The sequence below is a fragment of the Salmo trutta genome, chromosome 20, assembly GCF_901001165.1.
Source record: "Salmo trutta chromosome 20, fSalTru1.1, whole genome shotgun sequence".
In the NCBI taxonomy this organism is placed as follows: domain Eukaryota; kingdom Metazoa; phylum Chordata; class Actinopteri; order Salmoniformes; family Salmonidae; genus Salmo; species Salmo trutta.
The window spans coordinates 38386680-38411180 of NC_042976.1; the positions used below are offsets into that span (position 1 = coordinate 38386680).

At 41.4% G+C, this 24501-nt stretch overlaps 1 protein-coding gene across 2 annotated transcripts in view; it reads right to left on the minus strand.

The window, feature by feature from the left end:
* Positions 1-24501, minus strand: part of stxbp5l (syntaxin binding protein 5L) — a 325027-nt gene that overhangs the window by 209063 nt on the left and 91463 nt on the right. For both annotated transcript variants that reach the window (XM_029703158.1, XM_029703157.1), the window contains exons 3-4: positions 20083-20164; positions 476-576 (exon numbers count right to left, since the gene is read on the minus strand). In XM_029703158.1, coding sequence (XP_029559018.1) covers positions 476-576; positions 20083-20164 — 183 coding nt within the window. The remainder of the gene's footprint in view (positions 1-475; positions 577-20082; positions 20165-24501) is intronic.

The following is a 24501-nucleotide window of genomic DNA, read 5'->3' on the forward strand; positions in this document are numbered from 1 at the left end:
CACCTCTATTGCCTGGAAGGCTTAAGGGAGGATGAATGAACCCTTTTAGCCAGACTCTGCACAAACTCCACCATGCTCCCACATTCTGCACAGCATACACCTACACAATACATCTGTCATATTCAGGGCAGACAGGGCCATGCAGAAAATGTGTGAATGGCTCACCCAGAGCGTTTTGAAAGATGAGGAAATGTTGATGTTTGCAACATTCAGCATTGTGGTGAATGCTTTTACTGAACTCTGAGTATAGTTTGGGAACTTTGACGGTGAACCTTGGGACATGTAGATTTATTCTGTCTAACTTGAATTCATTTGGGCATACTCTGGCCTTGAAGTAGAATCCATCTCATCGAGCCACAAGATGTCAAACAGAAAAGATGCATGCCTTTATGCAAGGTCCTGTGTGTGTGTCTGTGTTGTGTGTGTGTGTGTGTATATGTTTGTGTGTGTGTGTTACCGCACGTAGAGTACTTACCTCTCCCTGTTGAATTTAAGCGAGTGCAGAATGGCTGGGCGTCTCTGGCGAAGGTTCCACAGGTGTAGCGTGTCGTCTGCACATGCCGTAACCAGCGCCCCCTGGAGGTGAGACAAACAACCAGAACACAGACAGTCAGTACACTTGATTGGGGACAATTCAGGAAGTAAACAGAAATAATAACTAAGTTATGGAAAACATTTATTTTATATTTTTTATGACTTCTCAATAAACTGAAAAGTAGACACTATTTATTTCAAAAAAAAATTCAATTTCTGAATTTTAAATACAAATCACTTCCTGAATGAACTGCCTTCAATTTGACCCCAACCCTGGTACACTGACTCCATCATTACTATGCTGATCACTGCTATGTAAACCGTGAACTAATGCAGCTCATAATGAACTCTGATTCTCGAACATACCCCTGAGCAACTGCATATTCCTGCCAAGGAACGGTACTTATAATAACTGCAAATCAGTTTCAAAAGGTGGGAGGAAGACTGAACCCTTATGGAAAAACAACATGAATTTCAAATGTAAACATGTAATCTCATGTGATCACATGTGATTTAACTAAGCTAATGTGAAAACATGTGGCAACTTGTTAAGCAACATGTGACACGTGAAACAACATGTAATAACACAAAACTACACGTGACTAACATATCTATCAGAATATGATTTTATGTGAAATTAATGTGCAATAAATGTGACAACATGGGGATGCAAAATTTCAACATGTGATAACATGAAACTACACGTGACAACATTTGAGCACATAAGAAAACCCAGGTGTCAAATGTCATTTTGAATATTTTACTTTTAAAGACATAATTGACATTAATAACATTTAAATAGTCATGGTCCCCTGGATGTTTCGGTCTAGTTACAGTCAAAATATGGTAAATCTACAAGTATACTGAACAAAAATATATGAATGCAACATGTAAAGTGTTGGTCCCATGTTTCATTATCTGAAATAAAAGGTCACAGAAATGTTCCACATGCCAAACAAGCTTATTTCTTTCAAATTCTGTGCACAAATTTGTTAGTGAGCATTTCTCCTTTGCCAAGATAATCCATCCACTTGACAGGTGTGGCATATCAAGAAGCTGATTAAACAGCATGATCATTACACAGGTGCACCTTGTGCTGGGGACAATAAAAGGTCACTCTAAAATGTGCAGTTGTCACACAACACAATGCCACAGATGTCTCTAGTTTTGAAGGAGCATGCAATTGGCATGCTGACTGCAGGAATGTCCACCAGAGCTGTTGCCAGATAATTGAATGTTAATTTCTCTACCATAAGCCGTTTTAGAGAATTTGGAGGTACATCCAACCGGCCTCACAACCGCAGACGACCTATAACCACACCAGACCAGGACTTCCACATCCAGCTTCTTCACCTGCAGGATCATCTGAGACCAGCCACTCAGACAGCTGATGAAACTGTGGGTTTGCACAACCAAAGAATCTCTGCACAAACTGTCAGAACCGTCTTAGGGAAGCTCATCTGCGTGCTCGTCGTCCTCACCAGAGTCTTGACTTGACAGCTGTTCGACGGCGTAACCGTCTTCAGTTGGAAAATGCTCACCTTCGATGGCCACAGGCATGCTGGAGAAGTGTGTTCTTCACGGATGAATCCCAGTTTCAATTGTACTGTACAAGGTAGATGGTGTTGTGTGGGCGAGCGGTTTGTTGATGTCAACTTTGTGAACAGAGTGACCCATAGTGGCTGTGGGGTTATGGTACAGTATGGGCAGGCATAAGCTACGGACAACAAACATAATTGCATTTTATCTATGGCAATTTCAATGCACAGAGAGACATTGACGAGATCCTGAGGCCCAGTGTCGTGCCATTCATCCACAGCCATCACCTTATGTTTCAGCATGATAATGCATGGCCCCATGGCCCCAAGGATCTGTAACCAATTTCTGGAGGCTGAAAATGTCCCAATTCTTCCACATGCCATCCATTGAGCATGTTTGGGATGCTCTGGATGAACATGTATGACAGCGTGTTCCAGTTCCCACCAATATCCCGCAACTTCGTGCAGCCATTAAAGGAGCGGTACAACATTCCGCAGGCCACAATCAGCCTGATCAACTCTATGCGAAGGAGATGTGTTGGGTTGTATGAGGCAAATGTTGGTCACACCAGATACTGACTGGTTTTCTGATCCCGGCCCCTAAAAAAAAAGGTATCTTTGAAGAAGAGATGCATATCTCTATTCACAGTCAATTGAAATCAATAGATTAGGGCCTTTTGAATTTATTTCAATTGACTGATTTCCTTATGAGCGATAAGACAGTAAAATCTTTGAAATTGTTGCATGTTGCATTTATATTTTTGTTCAGTGTAGTTACTGTATGTTTATAGATGAATTCAGGTGTTAATGTTAAAGGACAGTATGCTGCTATACTTAGGACTCGACCTCACAACTCAACCTCACAACAGATTGGGAATAATACATTTCTGCACTTTGCTAAAGTTACAGTATAAATAAATATATAAAACAACATGAAGGTGTTATTTCTATAACATTACAGTATACTGCTATATAAGAATCTTGTATAATTGTTTACTGTGACCACACTTGGGGCTTAAATGGGATTTGAACTCATAAGCTCTTGGTTGCTACCCAATATTTTGAAAATAAGGTACCATCACTGGGCTTTGATAGGTGGTGGCAATATACTGGGGGTCTCATTAGCATATCTGAGGGGCGTGGTCAAATATATGTGTACAACCGTTAGTGGAAGTGTTGTAGCTGTTTAAGTGTTTGATGGTTATGCTAATGCAGGGAGAGAACCTTTTCTTTGATACTGTCTTTCAGTAAACTTCATAAGAGAATGTGTCAGTAATGAGCTAAAGTGTGAAGAGGTTATTGTGCATATTCCAGTAACTTAACGGAAACTTGTTGTCAGAAGTTACTGGAAACTAATTGTCAGTAAGTTCATGTAAAAGTCACAATAACTTAGTTAATGTTGTCTGTTCATAAACATTAAGCTTGTACACTCAGTTCTCCAGCCCTAATATACACTGACTGTACAAAACATTAGGAACACATTCCTAATAGTTGCCCTCAGAACAGCCTCAACTACTCTACAAGGTGTCGAAAGCGTTCCACAGGGATGCTGACCCATGTTGACTCAAATGCTTCCCACAGTTGTGTCAAGTTGGCTGAATGTCCTTTGGGTGGTGGACCATTCTTGATACACACAGGACATTTTTGAGTGTGAAAAACCCAGCCGTGTTGCAGTTCTTGACAGACTCAAACCAGTGCGCCTGACACCTACCACCAAACCCCGTTCAAAGGCACTTAAATATTCCATGTCTCAATTGTCTCAAGGCTTAAAAATCCTTTGTTAACCTGTCTCCACCCCTTCATCTACACTGATTGAAGTGGATTTAACAAGTGACATCAATAAGGGATAATAGCTTTCACCTGGTCAGTCTGTGATGGAAAGAGCAAGCGTTCCAAATTATTTGTACCCTCAGTGCATATATAAATATATATAAACATATACACACAGTGCATTCTGAAAGCATTCAGACCCCTTGACTTTATCCTCATTTTGATACGTTACAGCCTTATTCTAAAATTGATTAAGTAATGATTTTCCCCACATCAATCGGCACTCAATACACCATGATGACAAAGCGAAAACTTTTTTTATTTTTTTGTAAATGTATTAAACATAAAAAACATAAATACCTTATTTACATTAGTATTCAGAAACTTTACTCAGTACTTTGTTGAAGAACCTTTGGCAGTGATTACAGCCTCGAGTCTTCTTGGGTATAACGCTACCAGCTTGGCACCCCTGTATTTGGGGAGTTTATCCCATTTTTCTCTGCAGGTCCTCTCAAGCTCTGTCGGGTTGGATGTGGAGCATCGCTATATATATTTATTTATTATTTATTTATTTATTTATCAGTGTATTAGACACCAAAGCATCCAAATATATTTCATTTTTTAGCTAGTCACCATGCAATTGTAATACTCACTTTCCTACCAGACCTTCAGGTCAGTGAGTGTGATGCATTAGGTAGAGTAAGTGTGAATTTCACAATAACCCACTTGTAACTAATTGACAGTAAGCTATTGAAAATTGAACGTTAACTTCTCGTGAACCAGGTTCTACTGGAAAATGCACGTTAACCTTTTAACAGTGTCACACATTCTGACAAAGATTGCATAACAAACAATGTCAAAAGCCTTGCTCAACCTTGTTCAACATAATGATAAAAGCACTTAAACTGTATTTCCACTGACAGTTGGCACAAATACTAAATATTTAGACCATGCTACAAAATATGCTAATGAGCCCCCACCAGCACATTTTCCCCACCTACATTTCAAAGTGCAGTAATGGTTGCATCTAATGGCTGCGTTTGTTACCAAGTGAGAAGTGGGAATTTACAACTGGGAAAAATCAGCTTGAACAACCCTCCAACTGGTAATTTGTAGTGGGAAATGTGTCTATCATCCCTGAGCTTCAACTTCTCCCACATGACATCACCGACTAATGAAATTAGGTCAATAACTGTTTTTTCGGCAGTTAACTGGAACGACAAAACATTATGCTAAAACGCAATCTATTAATATGGCTTTTGAACTCTATACATTTTTGACAAGCATGATAACTGTACTTTAGTTCATGGTTGACACAGCTTGTTGGCCATTAGTCAATTGATGGTTCACAATGGTTTCAAAGCACGTTAATGCATCCAACAGGTATTTACGACTTCACAACTGGTAAATTCCCACCTCCCTCATGGTTAAGAATGCAGCTTGATATTCATATATTGGGGAGATTATTTCTTCCTTATACTAGATCAACCACACATATACCCTAAAAGGTACCAATCAGAACCATGTGAGTTCCTATGTCACCTCTAAAAGGTACCTAATGTGTACCTTTGACCTTGTTGTACATCAGGGAACAACACTGTACTGTAACCTTACTCTTATTTTTCAGAGTGTGTGGAGATACTGTATGCTCTTGGTAACAAACAACCATCTGGTGGGACTGCTGAATACATTAATACATTTCCGACCATAAGGTTGAAAGTTCAAATCCTCAGAGTATTTATGCACACTATCAGATCTGTGCTGGCGGACAACCGCATGGCGGTTTGTTTTGTCAGAGGTGGAATTGCATTTGAGCTGTCAAATCCACAAGCGTCTCCTGGCATTATGCCAGCGGTATCAATGCACCAAGTCTGGACCCAACAGGACCATAAACAGCTTCTACCCCCAAGCCATATGACTACTAAATAGTTAAACAAATAGACTATGTAAGCAGTAAGAACAAATTATTATTTTCAATGACGGCCTAGGAACAGTGGGTTAACTGCCTTGTTCAGGGGGCAGAACGACAAATTTTACCTTGTCAGCTCGGGGATTCAATCTCTAGCAAACTTTCGGTTACTGGCCCAACACTCTAAACACTAGGCTACCTCCGCCCCAATAAATACCCGGACTAGCTGTATTGACCCTCTTTGCACTACACTCTTTTGACTCATCACATACCCTTCAGCAACTGTTTATTATCTAGTCCTGATGCCTAGTGGTGGTGGAAGAATCAGAATTAGCTCGGTAACATAGATAATTAAGATGTCTTATCTGCATAATGCGCTTAGTATGATTGAACTGTGAACTCTTGTTATTAGAATGTATCCCTTCGGACTCTGGTGTTGGCAGTTGCACTTCCTCCCTCATATGGGCCTCAGGTCACCTGGGGCCCAGAGAGGGGAGAGGTCAGGCTTGTCTATCACATGTCCCTGTTGCTATGCAGAATATCAGAAGAGAAGAGGACAGGAGGGAACATTGTCTTCATATGTAGATATGTATCTTTACCTATTACAAACCATGTGGGGAACCAATTACTTGTCTCCACAATGTCTATGCGCCAGTCACTCCCTCCTTCGGCCTTGGGGGAGATAAGGTCAGAGACAGGATGTGTGGGATAGTGTCTGGAATCATTGTATGTCATCTTTTGTGTTGCACCTATCCTGGGATAGTGTATCTTAGAGGCTCACTCCCCTCAGTGAGCTCGTCCAGGCGTGTGGTCAAGGACATGGGTTTTACTTGAGATAAGGGTATCTGGAGTTGACAATTGATTTATGCCATAGAATGAGTTGGTGTTTCTGTGCTGTGAAGTACCAGGGACGGGCAGGGCCGTGCCTTAGGGGCCAAACTCTGTACAATAAGAACAGTCTTCATAGCAAATGCTATCTGGCTGGGGGAATACTCATTTATCATATATCAAATCCTAACCTTGTGATCCATTCCACACATCTGTTGTTTGTCATTTAGACTAAAGGGGTGTATCTTTGCTATAAAAGGGTTTGTATTCTTTGTCTCAGGGCTCTCAACGAATCATCTAAGTGTGGTTTGTCGAACAGCAATCGTTATTGCAGAGCACTCACATCATTCACTTCTGTCTGTGGTGTGACCTACTTTCCTTATTAAGTGAATAAAGATTTAGTTTAAGCATAACTCTGACTTGTGTGATAAGTTTGTCTCTTCATTGATACCAAAGAAATTAACCACCACACTAGTCACTTTACCCTTACCTATATGTACATATCTACCTCAATTACCTTGTACTTAGCCTTCCCTGTAGCTCAGTTGGTAGAGCATGGTGTTTGCAACACCAGGGTTGTGGGTTCGATTCCCACGGGGGGGCCACCACAGAAAAAAAAATGTATGAAAATGTATGCATTCACTACTGTAAGTCGCTCTGGATAAGAGCGTCTGCTAAATGACTAAAATGTAAAAATGTAAAATGTACTTCTGCACATTGACTCGGTAACGGTACCCATGTGTTATAGCCAAGTTATCGTTACTCACTGTGTATTTATTCCTTGTGTTATAATTTTGCAATATTTTTTTCCTCTGCATTGTATTTCACTGTTAGTCTACACCTGTTTTTTTACTAAGCATGTGACACACACAATTGTATTTTATTTTAATTTACCTGAAGTGAAATTGCCTTTGGCTTTATGGAGGATCATTAAGTTAAATCCCATGCAGCCTTGTTTACAAGTTCGAACATTGGATTGTGATATGTAATCTACACCTCAATAAGGCTGATAGAAATCCTCTAACGCGAGTAGAACGATTGTGGATTCATGACAATGACTAAACGATTAGCCGCTCACCGATTTGACAGCTCTCATGTCCCTGCTACACTACAGCCATCGGGCATCCGGCATTGTCATCCACCATCAGCCATTGAGGGAACGCTTCCTCTGAAGTCAATGCAAGCTGCTATACTGACCATGTGGCGTCATGTCCAATGGCAAGCTCAAGAATGGTTGACACGCGCTTTCATTCTATTTTGTGAATGGAAATAATGAGAAAAAAAGATTTCAGTTGTTTTTCTGGTGTAACAGGTACAATGTCACATTAAACTCCAGCTATGCAGGTGTCGGCTATTGCATGTTTATGCTTGATCTGATTGAATCTAGGCCTTAATGTCAAGTATCCCTGAGCACTGCTACTTTTTATTTGGTGGTGTCAGATATTCGCACAATTATTGACTTGATTCCGGGTAACTTTTAGTAAAGTGCAGAAATGCATTCTTGCTAATAAATCTCTGGCCAATTTCTGTCATGGCCACAGACCTGGTGGCAAAGCAGCAAATTCAGGTTGCTGTTATTTAAGAGACTGTCATTTAAAATCTCAGGTGTGGTTGTGTCCCAAGTGTGCTAACCAATGAGGAGGTCAATTCCATTTATGTTCCAGTCAGTTCAGAAAGTAAACCAAATATTCCGGTATTGAAAATATAAAAATTTGAATTTCTGTGTACTACTTCCTGAATACAATTTGTTGTTGTATATTTATTGACAAATAAATACAGTTCAGCTGTAGAAATACCTTAAAAGGAGTTTCCACTATTTTCACTGCAACTCAGTAGCTGGTAACTTACTATTAAAAAAATACAGGAAAGGTTTGTAATAGCTTGTGCAATAAGCGCAATTGAAAGTGAGGATTTTTTCACGTGGAAAATCACATGAAAACGTGTTTTTGGAACACTTCACATTGACATTTCACACGTGAAAACGTGTTTTGGAACACTACAAAGGAGAAATTGTGTAGTTGTCTAATGTTTTGATGTTACTCCTGAATCATACTGATGAATACAGTATAATAGTTTTTTCTTTAGTATATTTTTTTAACAAAGCTGAGATTTACTTTGAAGTCCAAAGTGTAGAAACGGAGGGGAAATCAGTTACTGACACAGACATGGTAGCGTAGCAGAATATCGGAATTAAATAAACCAAGAGGTTGTGAGATCAAATCCCAGGTAAGAACATGTTGAATAATAAATACTGAATAAATACGCATCCACAATGTAGTCATGTATGTTAAAGTGAGTCAAATATAAGTTGAAAATAAATGCGCTGTGTATGTATAGTTGAAGTCGGAAGTTTACATACACCTTAGCCAATACATTTAAACTCAGTTTTTCACAATTCCTGACATTTAATTCTAGTAAAAATTCCCTGTCTTAGGTCAGTTAGGATCACCATTTATTTAAAGAATGTGAAATGTCCGAAAAATAGTAGAGAGAATTATTTATTTCAGCTTTTATTTCTTTCATCACATTCCCAGTGGGTCAGAAGTTTACATACACTCAATTAGTATTTGGTAGCATTGCCTTTAAATTATTTAACTTGGGTCAAACGTTTCAGGTAGCCTTCCACAAGCTTCCCACAATAAGTTAGGTGAATTTTGGCCCATTCGTCCTGACAGAGCTGGTGTAACTGAGTCAGGTTTGTAGGCCTCCTTGCTCGCACACGCTTTTTCAGTTCTGCCCAGAAATTTTCTATGGGATTGAGGTCAGGGCTTTGTGATGGCCACTCCAATACCTTGACTTTGTTTTCCTTAAGCCTTTCTGCCACAACTTTGGAAGACCCTTTTGCGACCAAGCTTTAACTTCCTGACTGATGTCTTGAGATGTTGCTTCAATATATCCACATAATTTTCCTGCCTCATGATGCTATCTATTTTGTGAAGTGCACCAGTCCCTCCTGCAGCAAAGCACCCCCACAACATGATGCTGCCACCCCCGTGCTTCACGGTTGGGATGGTGTTCTTCGGCTTACAAGCCTCCCCCTGTTTCCTGAAACATAGCGATGGTCATTATGGCCAAAACAGTTCTATTTTTGTTTCATCAGACCAGAGGACATTTCTCCAAAAAGTACAATCTTTGTCCCCATGTGCAGTTGCAAACCGTAAGTCTGGCTTTTTATGGCGGTTTTGGAGCAGTGGCTTCTTCCTTGCTGAGCGGCCTTTCATGTTATGTCGAGATAGGACTTGTTTTACAGTGGATATAGATACTTTTGTACCTGTTTTCTCCAGTATCTTTACAAGGTCCTTTGCTGTTGTTCTGGGAGTGATTTTCACTTTTCGCACCAAAGTACGTTCATCTCTAGGAGACAGAACGCGTCTCTTTCCTGAGCGGTATGAAGGCTGCGTGGTCCCATGGTGTTTATACTTGCGTACTATTGTTTGTACAGATGAACGTGGTACATTCAGGCGTTTGGAAATTGCTCCCAAGAATGAACCAGACTTGTGGAGGTCTACAATTCTTTTTCTGAGATCTTGGCTGATTTCTTTTGATTTTCCCATGATATCAAGCAAAGAGGCACTGAGTATGAGGTAGGCCTTGAAATACATCCACAGGTACACCTCAAATTGACTCAAATGATGTCAATTAGCCTATCAGAAGCTTCTAAAGCCATGACATAATTTTCTGGAATTTTCCAAGCTTTTTATAGGCACAGTCAACTTAGTGTATGTAAACTTCTGACCCACTCAAATTATGATACAGTGAATTATAAGTGAAATAATCTGTCTGTAAACAATTGTTGGAAAAATTACTTGTGTCATGCACAAAGTAGATGTCCTAACCGACTTGCCAAAACTATAGTTTGTTAGCAAGAAATTTGTGGAGTGGTTGAAATACGAGTTTTAATGACTCCAACCTAAGTGTATGTAAACTTCCGACTTCAACTGTATCATAACAACTCATTTTTGCTTGCAGGGCATCACCTGTGAAGTCTCGACAATGTGAATCCACATGTGAAAGTTATGTGATCACATGAAAATCCACATGTGAAGTGTTCCAAAAACACATGGTTTCAGATGATTTCACATGTGGAAATGTCACGTGAAATCATGTGATTTTTCCATAAGGGAAGTGGAGAAAGAGAGAGATCTTTTCTTCTAGCCATGGTAGCCAAAAAAATGGGCAACTGTGCATTTTAATACATGACCCGAAGCATGATGAGATGTTAATTGCTTAATTAATTCAGGAAACCGCAGCTGTGTGGAAGCACCTGCTTTCAATTTCAATTTCAATCCCTCATTTACCCAAGTGTTTCCTTTATTTTGGCAGTTCCCTGTATGTGTGTGGGTGTGAATATGCATTGTAAAGCGTATGTGTCTGTATGTGTGAATGCATGTGTTGACAGTAAGCCTAATCAGCGGTCATGCCCAAGTACAGCGAGTAGACACCACCAGAATGCATCTGTATAAGTCTCTGGAGACAGGAGCTGCATGTGCAGAAACATACAGGTGAGAAATGAGGTCCCAAGACACAGAGGCTGACATTTACTCCTTGGAAATGCAGGCCTATGACAGAGAATCATTATTTGTGTGTGTACTACGTGTGCACACACACGGACAAACCAAAAATCGCACACAGGCAGCGCACGCACGCACGCACACACACACACACACACACACACACACACACACACACACACACACACACACACACACACACACACACACACACACACACACACACACACACACACACACACACACACACACACACACATTGGGGCCATAGTTCAGACCTGTGAGAGTGAGTGAACGGGACACAATGACTTGGTCCCAAATGGCACCCTATTCCCCATGTAGTGCATTACCTTTGACTGGGGCCCATAGGCTGCCATTTGGGACGCAGAAAATGAGAACTGAGAGGAGAGGGGTCTCTCCCTTACTCGCTGTCATTTTTCACTGAGGGGATGTTGAATGAGGTGTTGAATCAGACTTGTTCCTATAGCACTGTGGATGTCTGTGTCTGAACTAGCATTAGCATACTCTGAAGTAAACGATGACCTGAATATGGTGGATGTTTTAAAAAAAAGATGCATTTAATGTCTGAGAAACATATTGTAAAGAGAGTCAAGGAACTACAGAGCTCCAGGAGGCTGTCCAACAGGATGTATAGTGTCATTTTTATGAAATAAGTCATCTCTTGTAGACAGACGCACGTAACATAAATGGTAGCAATGTCTGTCAACAGACTGTGGATTTGTGACGACTAATGAGGAACTTTGTTCCGGTATGCTGATTTTCCGTCAATGATAATTTGGACAAAGCACGATCTCACAGGTGCCCATATCTTTCGAATTCCGTTTACGTTTAGGGGGTGGAGACTTCACAAGTCATGTTAGTATCTTTCTCTTAACATCTCCCCTCAGAATTTAACCGAGCATCTGACACAATTATGCAAGATTTTAGTTCTGAGTTTCCGAGATTATGAAATATATTTAATTTCTTTCCTCTCTGTGTGAAGGGGGATTATGAGTGAGTGATTACATGAATTCCCAGTACGGTGCAGTAACTGGTGCTGTGGGAAGGCTGCGGGGAGGATGGGACCCAGGGGAACCACGGGGGGATTAGCTCCAGATTAAGGGCTCAATCATGGTAGGAAATTACTCCACATCTCATAGAACATCATATCCCCATGGAACATGCATACAGGCACTAATCCACTGAGATTCCCATCTGGGTAAACATCTTTTCATGAATGTCTTCAGTTGTATTCTGGGACTGTGTGTGTGTGTGTGTGTGTGTGTGTGTGTGTGTGTGTGTGTGTGTGCGCGTCTTCTATATGCATGTATATCTCCCTGTTTTCAATGTCAGGTACATCATGTTCTACCCAATTAGCTGAAGCGCTAGTTTGAGGTGCTCTGGTTTGGAATACCAATGATTTTAACATTTTGGAGCTAAGTGAAAGTGTTCTTCTAACTAAGCAGTATACTCTTAGAAAGCAGCAGATACCCATAGACTTCCAGTCATTACGCTAACGCTAGTTAGTATCGTCTCAGGAAACTACCTCCAACTTCCTTCATACCGGACACAGAGACATAATGATATCCACGAGTTCATCTGACTCAGGAAAAGTAGATCAAGGGGCCCCATTGCCAAAATCCTGTAGTATCCCTTTAAATGTGAGAGCTCAACCCTTGCTGTGTATCTTCCTGGTTCCTCCTCCATCTCAGTTAAAAACATGGCAGCTACTTCATAACACCATATTAGCATATGAGGGATAGGAGGTTGGTATAAACCACAATAAATTAATCTCCACAAAATAATTAAGCAGCCTGGAAAATAATGAACGATATAATTGCTTGTGTTTTTCCACCCTCTGTCTGTTTTGGTGTCAGTGAACTCTTATCCTGTTTCAGTGAGCTCTGGTTTTGTTGGCTGGCTAATAGCATTAACTTGGATATGCTCAACTAATCCATGTCAAATTTGACTGATGGAGTACACAGCGATGATTAGCTAGCACCTTCAGGAGATTAAGAGATCTGATATCGCCCTTCATTCTGTTTGCTTCACTGCCTCTCTCACGTTCTCTCACTCTCACAATCAAATCAAATCAAAACCAAATCAAAGTTTAGCATATGTTATAGTGGATGCAGAAAAATGCTTATGTTACTAGCTCCTAACAGTGCAGTAAAATGTCAAACAAGTACACAAATAATAAAAAAGTATAAATAAAAAACATATAATCTTGAAATGTCAGAACGAATCTAAGTAATCCAAATACAATCTATACGTATATACATCTCTTTCTCTCGCTCTTTCTGTCCTCAATTGTTCGCTCTCAAACTTCCTCTGTGTCTAGCAGGGTTGCAATCCTTTGTGTGCGCTTGTCAATCACGATCCTGTCACCCAGGCTAGTAGACAGAAGGGAGACAGCGCGCTTATTGTGTTTACAGAAACATGCTCTCTGTCGCCTTTCTTCAAAGACATGCAACAGAGCGCAGGAACGAAACGAGGATGCTATGAGTTGCAAGGGGGGGGATAAAGGGGAGGAGAGCAGCAATTAATGAACCACAGGTTCAGAGATACTGTGTAAAGTCATAAATAGCACTCACCTCATTTATTTACACCACATTGTTAGAGAGGACTGCATTTGTATGTGTTCAGGTAAAACCAAGCCATAAAACTGTCAGCCAATAGCTGTTTGCACATTCATCCATATAATGCCTGTTCTGCTCCTCTAAAATGTCATTATTTCCTGGTCAGAAGTTAATATCCTTGATCTCCCCAGGTGGCTGTTTACCTGGATGCTCTGCTTCACTTGTGTCCTCTAGAGCACTCTACTCTACTCCAGCTCCCCCTGAAACCCAACAGTCTGGTCTACAGATGCCCTGACAACCTCTCTTACAGTACTATCCATATTAAAAAGAACTATTCTAATAATATATGCCATTTAGCAGACACTTTTATCCAAAGCAACTTCAGTCATGCACTTCAAATATGGGTGATCATGGGAATCAAAGTTACTATCGTGGCGTAGGAAACGCTATGCTTTACCAACTGAGCTACAGAGGACCCTCTGATCCGCCGAGCCCATTTACTAATCAGATGTATAATTCATGGAACAAATCATTCACATTATCAAACAAACAATCTAATTAGCCTTTAGTCGCACTCTGACATAAAGAGCAAGCCTTTGTCCTCTGGAGTGAATAAGTCCAGCTTTATGGGATCAAACCTGAACAGGGACACTGTGGCTATAATTATGAGAGGTGACCCAATGCAAAGCTGAATGACAGCAGAGGTGAATGACAGCAGGGCTCTGGCATGCAACAAAATCAGGGCAATAACAAGGGCATGGGCATATTAATAAAGAGTGAAAATAATATCCATGTTGGTCCACCACACCAACAATACAGCATCCCCAAGTACCATGACCCAGTGTCTGAGTTTGCTGAGAGCTGTATTTGAATGTAAAGTAGCTGGGCTCTCATTAACCAGAGGCTTATTATTGACTGGGTGTGTGAGGGAGGCAGAGGCATGCAGGTCAGGAGTGGCCCTCCAGGGCCCCAGCAGCTAATCAGCCTGTTGAATGTCAAGGGGCTGCTAGCTGGGCTGTATGTGTGTCTAACATCAGTATTCCATACTAGACAACCCACACACCACCGCATCAGAGTCATCAGAACTGTGTCAAGATCAGTGCTGTGAGTCACTGGAGGATAAGAGAGGTCAGTGTTTTTCCCTGTGAGCGTAGAATATAATAATATAAGCCATTTAGCAGAAGCTTTTATCCAAAGCAACTTGTGCATATATTTGAAGTATGCTTGGCCCCAGGAATCGAACCCACAATACTGGCGTCGCAAGCGCCATGCTCTGCCAACTGAGCAACACAAGAGTGCAGTGTGAGAGTTTGAGTCGGAGAGAGACAGAGAAAATTAAAGTCCATATCCGCCTTCAGAAAATATTCACACCCCTTGACCTTTTCCACATTTTGTTGTGTTACAGCCTGAATTTAAAATGGATTACATTTAGATTTTGTGTCACTGGCCTACACACAATATCCCATAATGTCAAAGTGGAAATATGTTTTTAGAAATGTCTACAAATTAATAAAAAAATGAAAAGCTGAAATGTCTTGAGTCAATAAGTATTCAACCCCTTTGTTATGACAAGCCTAAATAACTTCAGGAGTAAACATGTGCTTAACAAGTCACATAATAAGTTGCATGGACTTGTGTCTAATAATAATTGTGTCTAACATGATTTTTGAATGACTACCTCATCTCTGTACCCTACACATTCAATTATCTGTAAGGTCCTTCAGTTGAGCAACGCATCTCAAACACAGGTCCAACCACAAAGACAAGGAAGGTTTTCCAATGCCTCACAGAGAAATGCACCTATTGGTAGATGGGGAGGAAAAAGCATACATTGAAAATCCCTTTCAACATGGTGAAGTTATGTATTACACTTTGGATGGTGTATCAACACACCCAGGAACTACAAAGATATAGACATCCAGAAACCACTCAGGGTATTTCACCATGAGGCCAATAGTGACTTTATAACAGTTAGAGTTTAATGGCTATTATAGCAGAAAACGGAGGATGGATCAACAACATTGTAGTTACTCCACAATACTATCCTAAATGACATAGTTAAACGAAGGAAGCCTGTACAGAATACAAATGGTCTTCCCTGTGGCTCAGTTGGTAGAGCATGGTGTTTGCAACGCCAGCATGGTGTGTGCAACGCCAGGGTTGTGGGTTTGATTCCCACGGGGGAACAGTACAAAAAAAAATGCATGAAAAGAAATGTATGAAATGTATGCACTCACTACTGTAAGTAGCTCTGGATAAGAGCGTCTGCTAAATGACGAAAATGTAAATATTCCAAAACATGCATCCTGTTTGCAATAAGGCACTTAAGTAAAACTTCAAAAAATGTGGCAGAAAATTAACTTTATGTCCGGAATACAAAGCGTTATGTTTGGGGCGAATCCAACACAGCACATCAATGAGTACCACTCTTAATATTTTCAAGCATTGTGGTGGCTGCATCATGTTATGGGTGTGCTTGTCATTGGCAAGGACAAGTGAGTTTTTTGGGGATGAAAATAAATGGAATTGTCACGTCCTGACCCTAGTAAGATGTCATTTTCTATAGTAGAGTAGGTCAGGGCGTGACAAGGGGTGTTTTGTCTATGCTTTCTATTTCTATGTTTTGTTCTAGTATTCTATTTTTATGTTGGAGGTTTTTGGGATGATCTCCAATTAGAGGCAGCTGGTTCGCGTTCTCTCTAATTGGAGATCATATTTATGTTGGGGTTTTTTCTAGTGTGTTTGTGGGCAGTTGTATTCTGTTTAGTTGTGTTCTGTGTGGTCTTCAGTACCTGACAGAACTGTTAGCTGATCGTTTTCTCTTTGTTATTTTCTTTAGTGTTCCGAGTTTAAATAAACAGTAATTATGAGCACTCAACACGCTGCACCTTAGTCCCCTCTATACGACAGCCATTACAGGAATAGAGCTAAGCACAGGCAAAATACTATAGGAAAACCTGGCTCTGTCTGCTTTCCAACAGACTATGGGAGACAAGTTCACCTTTCAGCAGAACAATAGCCTAAAACACCTGGCCAAATATACACTGGAGTTGCTTACCAAGATGACATTCAATGTTCCTGAGTGTCCTAGTTACAGTTTTGAGTTAAATTGACTTGAGAATCTATGGCAAGACATGAAAATGGCTGTCTAGCAATGATCAACAATCAACTTGACAAAACTTGAAGAGTTTTAAAAATATTGTACAATTCAGGTGTGCAAAGCTTTTAAAGACTCACAGCTGTAATCGCGCCAAAGCTAATTCTAACATGTACTGACCCAGGGGTGTGAATACTTAAATGAGATATTTTGTCACGTCTTTCATAGGTAATGGACCAAGGCGCAGCGGGTTGAGTGCTCATATTTCACTTTTATTGAACACTAAAACAGGAAAACGTACGAACGAACAGGATGCAGGCTAAACACAAAGCTATGCAACTACAACTACCCACAATACCCCCATACAAAACAACCCCTATACATAGGACCTTCAATCAGAGGCAACGAGGAACAGCTGTCTCCAATTGAAGGTCAAATCAATAAACTGAACATAGACATAAACAACCTAGAACTAACATAGAACACACTAACCTAGAACCTAAACCTAAAACCCCGGTACACTCTAAACCAACACCCCTCTACATAAACACATAGCCCAATAAACCCCGAAACACTCTAAACAAATACCCCTTCTACATAAACACATAGCCCAATAAACCCCAAAACACTCTAAACAAATACCCCCTGCCACATCCTGACCAAACTACAATAACAAATAAGCTCTTTACTGGTCAGGACGTGACATATTTCTGTATTTAAATGAGATATTTCTGTGTTTTCAACTTGTCATCATGGGGTATTGTGTGTAGATGGGTGAGAGAAAACATATATTCAATCCATTTTGAATTCAGGCTGTAACACAACATGTTTAATAAGTCAAGGGGTATGAATACTTTCTAAAGCACTGTATTTGTGTACATGTCTGTGTCAATGTACGGTACACAGTATTATATGTGTGGAACTAGTTTACACATACAAGAAAATGTGATTATCAGACATTGATTTGATGTGTGGAGTATACAGTACATCAGAATTTTTTTACATTGGTTTTGAATAAAACATTCTGCTCTGCTTTCGATAGTTGTGTTTTCATCAGTACACCAAACTATGGGGGTTTGAAATAATTTCACTATTCGATTAGCATCATTAATATTTGACGGATATTCTAAATACTTGTGTTTTTTTTGTTACTTACGTTTTTAATCTGATCACTACTGTGTAAGGGAGAGAGGCTGGAGCTCTATTGCCAAACTAGCTAGGCTTTGAGGCCACATGCTGCACTTTCTCCCCAACCCCATTCAGATAAAACAACAGCCTATCTGTTGGTAGCCTACTAAACTCAACTCTACGATTGACGGTGGAGTTGAGTGGCGACTAGTGTGGGCGGACTGTAGCTCGTAAATCGTGGAGTTGAGTTGAGTCGTCTAACCCGTTGGTTGCTCGATGTAGCCTAATCCTTTTTATTTCACTAACTTTTAATTCTGTCCTTTTATTCCATGTTTTGTGAACTCTCACTCCACTCACTACTGCTGCTTTGATTGGCCAACATAAACAACAAGCTACACACGTACCGGTCGGCTACTGGCCTTTTTAAGGGCTTTTCATGGAGTGCAAGTGATAAACACTACATTGAGAAGTTAGTTGTTTTATTAAATTAATAATTTGACATGTCATGATATCCTTGTCTGAAACAATGTCACATGGATATTTTAATTTCATTTAGAAAAATACATTTCGGTGGTAGAATATGCCTTAAATTCATATTTTCTTCCTCACAAAAGCCAATACTCACAAGTATTTGAATACTAATGTTTGTTTTGGATATTTGAACATTCAAATAACCACGCACATCCCTACACTACACATAGTGATTATATTATCCACATTCTGAAGGGAAAATATGCTTCTTGCTTCACATGAATGGGTATGAAAAGAGCCAACTCTAACATCTATCAATATCTCTCCTCTCTCTCTCTCTCTCCCTGTCTTTCTCTCCTTTCCCTCTCTGTACCTCTTCCCTCTCTTTCCTATATCACACTCTCCCTCCACACAGGATAAAGACATTAATGACCCCCTTCCTTCCTTCTTGTCACAGTAATTAGCCACCCCATCACACACATGAAGAACTACTACACTGCTGCAGCTGTGCTTACCCCCCCACCCCACCACACACACACACCCAATTACTAAGGGGGGCGTATTACGGAAAGTGACAGTGAGTGGAGGGAGACGAACTCGTGATGCTCGTAGTCGAAGTCTGCTACTCAGACCACTGAGCCACCACAGTTCAAAATGCTCTAGCTCGCCGTGAGAATACTTGATGGTAATAGCCAGTTGTTTTTTAATTATTTTGTTTTAAGAATTTATTTTGTTTTATTTTGTTTTAAGAATGAATGCCTAAACTGTTAACCTTTCAGTTCTTTTTTCTGTTTTAACCCTGTAACCACGCGGAATTAACCCTGTAACTGCGCAGAATTAATGTGTCAAAAACAGACGTTCATCCCACAATACGGCGAATTTGGAAGGGAAACGATGGGATCTTGTTGGAGCGAGAGTGTGTGGGTTGAGAGAGGAGAGATGTCAAGAGGTCATAGCCAATGACAGCCATGTTCCAGCAGCCTTCCTCTCTGCAGGACCCTCCATCTCGCCCCACTCATCCACCCCTCCCATCTCCCCCACCCATCTACCTCTCCACCCGTCCACAAACCCCATCTCCCTCCCCACCCATCCACCCCTCATAAAGCCCCATCTTCTCCCACCAAACACCCCTCCATATCCCCCATCTCCCACCCCCCATCCATCTCCCCCGCTCCACACCCCTCATAGTTGCTAAATAACAGCGCTACCATTAGTCATAACCATCCTAAAAGAGTGTCGAGTCAAGGTTTGAAATCAATAGGGAGTCTGTGAACTGTGAATGTATCTGCCCAGAACAAGATTTAGAACAGAGCTAAATTCAAAGTATGAAGAGGAATGGTAGAACTCTTAGCTTCTATTACAGATGATGTGTTCTCAGATGGGTGAACTGGAGATGCACTTCATGTTTGTTGGCCATATTGCCTTCACCCATACTATATTTTCAGATGAGAGGCAAGGAGAAGAGGCCTGTCGACCAGTGTTTTCCATTTTTGTTGTAGCCCAGGACAAGCACACCTGAATCAACGTGTCAACTAATCATCAAGCCCTCAATGAGTTGAATCGGGTGAGTTTGTCAAGGGTAACAACATAAATGTGTGTTGTTGGGGATACTCGAGGACTGGAAATGGGAAACACTGCTTGTAGACTACTGAGAAGATTGTTATATGAAGGTACCAGGGAGGGAATCTTACCTTGAATAGAATATAATTAGTCTTACCTCGTTGATGAGGAACTGTAGCTGGAGGACAGCGGCTCCACTTTCATGCTGGCTATAGCAGTCCACACCAGGCCGTCCCAGGCTGATGACATCACAGAGTCAAGGAAGCAACCAGGAAGTAGAATGCATTGGCATAGCACAGGACAATGTCTAGCGCACACACACACATTTGCACACACACACACACATTTGCACACACACACACACTTGCACGCATTGGCAGACACAGAAAAATACACACACACAGTAGGATGCATTGGCATAGGACAGGACCATGTCTAGCACCGACTGTATGAGCAGGATAAAACATGAAAAACACTGAACGAACCAGTGGAGACTCCTCAGAGGAGGAAGGGGAGGACCATCCTCCTCAGTGAATTCAATAAAAATAAAAACAGTGAAACGTTTAAAAAGTTACCCTTTTTAGATAAAACTATACTAAATATATTCACGTCACCAAATAATTGTTTTGCAATGAAGGTCTACAGTAGCCTCAACAGCACTCTGTAGGGTAGCACAATGGTGTAGCTGGAGGACAGCTAGTTTCCGTTCTCCTCTTGGTACATTGACTTCAATATAAATCCTAGGAGGCTCATGGTTCTCACCCCCTTCCATAGAATTACACCGTAATTATGACAACTTCCGGAGGACGTCCTGTTACCTATCAGAGGTCTGGCAACATGAACTGAAATGTTGTCCACCCAATCAAAGGATAAGAAAATCAATCTAATACTGAAAGGATAAGATACAGCTAGCTTGAATGGCCGTGCATCAAATGTGGTGAGTTGTTGACTCAAAGAGAGAAAGACAATAGTTGAACCATTTTGAACAAATTCATTTCTTCAAAAATAAAGGAGAAGCAAGAGAGAGAGAGCTAGCTATATTTTGTTATATTCTTTTCACTTTCACTGAGCTAGCAAATGCAGCTAGCTAGTTTAGCCTACTCAAACACCCGGCTGAAACAGAGAGAGATGCTATTTTAGCTAGATGGCTATGGCTATCCAACACCGTAACTCTTACAAGTCAAGGTAAGCTTTTAGTTTTATGAATTTATCGCAACTGTGGCCCGCCGGTGTAAATGCTTGCTGACTGTACACTGCACTGCATGATTGTAGCGAGTTTACTAACGCGTTAGTTCTAGTAGCTATGTTAACTATGACGTTAGCTAATATGGTGACCACAACAATCTAGGCTGTGTGTAGCGGTTATTGGTTATGATATGAAGGTTTGGCTTGGAAAGATGTTTTCCTGGTCACAGACAGCTGATGTGTTGTGCACTGAAGTCCACAAGTGAAGGGAAAAGGTGAGACGAGGAGAGCATATAGATGCGAATAGGAATTATACGAGCAAAGTGATCATGCTGTTTGTATGTGGCTGCTATGAAAGAGTGTGCAGGCAAGAGTGTGCAAGGCGGTATTAAATGTGTCACTGTCTGCCACCTTTATCACTCTAAGTTTTCTCCCGACCTGTGTGCGCCTACGTTCTAAACTTTCATTCATAGACTAGGTTGTAGCAACCTCATGATGGGTACAGGGAAAATTAGAGAATCATGTAGTAGCCTAAACCTATCGACGTTACTCTGAGCAGGGAGAGCGGAATAAGAATGACAGTCATCCAATAGGCTGTAGTAGAAATAAGGACATGCTCATTAAAAAATATATAGTCCTCCCTCATCTGAAACGGCACCGACCGCCAGTGGAACAGCTGAATATTTAGAAATTATATAACAGTCGTAGGCTGCAGGGCAGGACACTGAAAACATTATTTCTCCTGGTTAGGTGTAATAAAATATGGAATGAAATGAACTCTCTAGGTCAGTAACATTCCTTTATTAACACTGAATTCCGGAGTGAAGTGAATCAAGTACATTAGTAGTCTTGTAAAGCCACACTTACACCCATTCTGTCATCTCTGTCCCCAGATAATATGCCTAACCTTCCAGAGTAGCCTCTCTTAAACAACGAGTCACATGATTGGAGAAACAGGAGGGTGGAGTGTGTGTGGGGGGGGGGGGTGAATTCAGACAGCTTTCCTACTGGGCACGGATTTCAGTTTAACGTTTAGTTTTGACTTACATTTGGTTTGAGTTTTCAACTAACGGGAATTCAACGTGAAACGAACACAACATTTTTTATTTGGATTTAGGTTCAAAGTTGGGTGAAAAAAAGACAAAATTCCCTTATGTTGATGACTTTTTGCAAATCCAACCAGTTTTCCACATTGATTCAACGTCATCACAATTGTATATTTTTTTTAATGATGATTCACTCAGTTTTTGCCCAGTGGGTTGTTATTGTTGTGGAAGTTCTCTCTCTGTGTCAAAAAGAACATGCCTGAGGGATGGAGTAATGAAGGGACCCCAAGAGAGGATATCAGGTCACTTTGAGACACACAGTGGCCTGCATCCCAAATTGCGCCCTATTCTCTATTTAGCGGTGGGGATGGACATAACATTTATATCTCTATAAGAATCATATCTCCAGAGCAATTATATCTCCAGAACAATTATATCTCAAAGCAAAGCAAATGATAGCCAAAAACAATTTCCCACATCCCAGTGGAAACCAAAGTGCTATTTGATTATGTTTGTTTCTACACAAATCCCCCCTCATACACACACTAATGAACGATGCCAACCCAACCAGTGTTCAGCCAGTACAGTATGTTTGATGCCCTGCTCTCCATCTGCAGTAGAACAGAGGTGTGTGGCTGTAGAGGCAGGGTTCTGGTTGACTACATAAGGGGACAACACAAGGTGTAAGGACAGATACATCTGTACCACAGGAGGTGTGCTACTGCTTTTTCAGCCACCTCACACACACACACACACACACACACACACACAAACACACACACACACACACACACACACACAGACACACACCTCCAACAAGGACAAGGTCATGGGACCTCTAATTTTAGTCCCAGACACGATAAACAGTGTGATATAAAACAGCTAAACATGTAGGCACCGTGCTTGTCAAACAGCAGATCAATACCTAATACATGCTATGGCTAACACCACGGCAACAACGTTGAGCAATTCGGAGTAAAATCGAGTGGACAGGGCCTTCCATGTTCAGAGGATGAAGAGTAGATGGCGAAAGATCTGTTTCCAGGCCCAGCCAATATGTTAAGTACAGCTGTGGCTGTCCACTTGAATTGAGATTGGCTGGGTATCTCTTTTTTCTCTCTAGTTAGGGAGGCACTTCTAATCAAAATCAATACTGCAGGTAATCACAATCCCAAAAGCCTTTAAACAAGCCCATTTCAAGAACATTAGCAAGAATGGCCTCGTGTGTGTGTGTGTGTGTGTGTGTGTGTGTGTGTGTGTGTGTGTGTGTGTGTGTGCGTGCGTGTGTGTATGCCTACCTTTGAAACTCAGAGTGTGTCTAGCTGTGTCAGCCTCTATGCTCCCTCCATGTGTATTCTCCATGCACATTATCACCAGTGAAGGAGCGTGCAAGGCATGCAGACAGGCGTGCTGTGCTGTGTGGGGTAGGGGGGGGGGGGGGGGGGGGGGGGGTTCGGCTGAGCAGGGCTCGTGGGCGGCGGGGGACCGGCAGAATTAACAATCCGTGACCGTACCATTTCCCATTCGTTCCCCAGGAGGGAGGAGGTGGTTGATGAGGGAGAAGGGGGGTGACAAGCGAGGGGGGACCGTAACTCATTCTTCTCATCCCTCTTTCCCTGGCGCCCTGCCTACCACTCATCCTTCTTTCCCTCCAGTCTCCCTCTCTCCGTAATGACTGGACAGCCACTGAACATGTTACATGCCACTGAAAGGTGTGACAAAACTCGGAACAATGCCATAAGAAACACAACTCATGAAAACATTGCGGGACTGTTGCTCCAACCAGTGACACCATGCCAAGGGGTCTGCATTTAGTTTCATGAAGGAGTAGAAGAGAAGAGGGAGGGAATGAAAGGAGAAAAGAGAGAGAAGGGAGGGTACGAGGGAAAAGAGAGAGAAGGGATCGTACGAGGGAAAAGAGAGAGAAGGGATGGTATGAAAGGGAGAGAGAAGGATGGATGGTATGAGGGAAAAGAGAGAGAAGGGATGGTATGAAAGGGAGAGAGAAGGATGGATGGTATGAGGGAAAAGAGAGAGAAGGATGGTATGAAAGGGAGAGAGAAGGATGGATGGTATGAGGGAAAAGAGAGAGAAGGATGGTATGAAAGGGAGAGAGAAGGATGGATGGTATGAGGGAAAAGAGAGAGAAGGATGGTATGAAAGGGAGAGAGAAGGATGGATGGTATGAGGGAAAAGAGAGAGAAGGGATGGTATGAAAGGGAGAGAGAAGGATGGATGGTATGAGGGAAAAGAGAGAGAAGGGATGGTATGAAAGGGAGAGAGAAGGATGGATGGTATGAGGGAAAAGAGAGAGAAGGGATGGTATGAAAGGGAGAGAGAAGGAT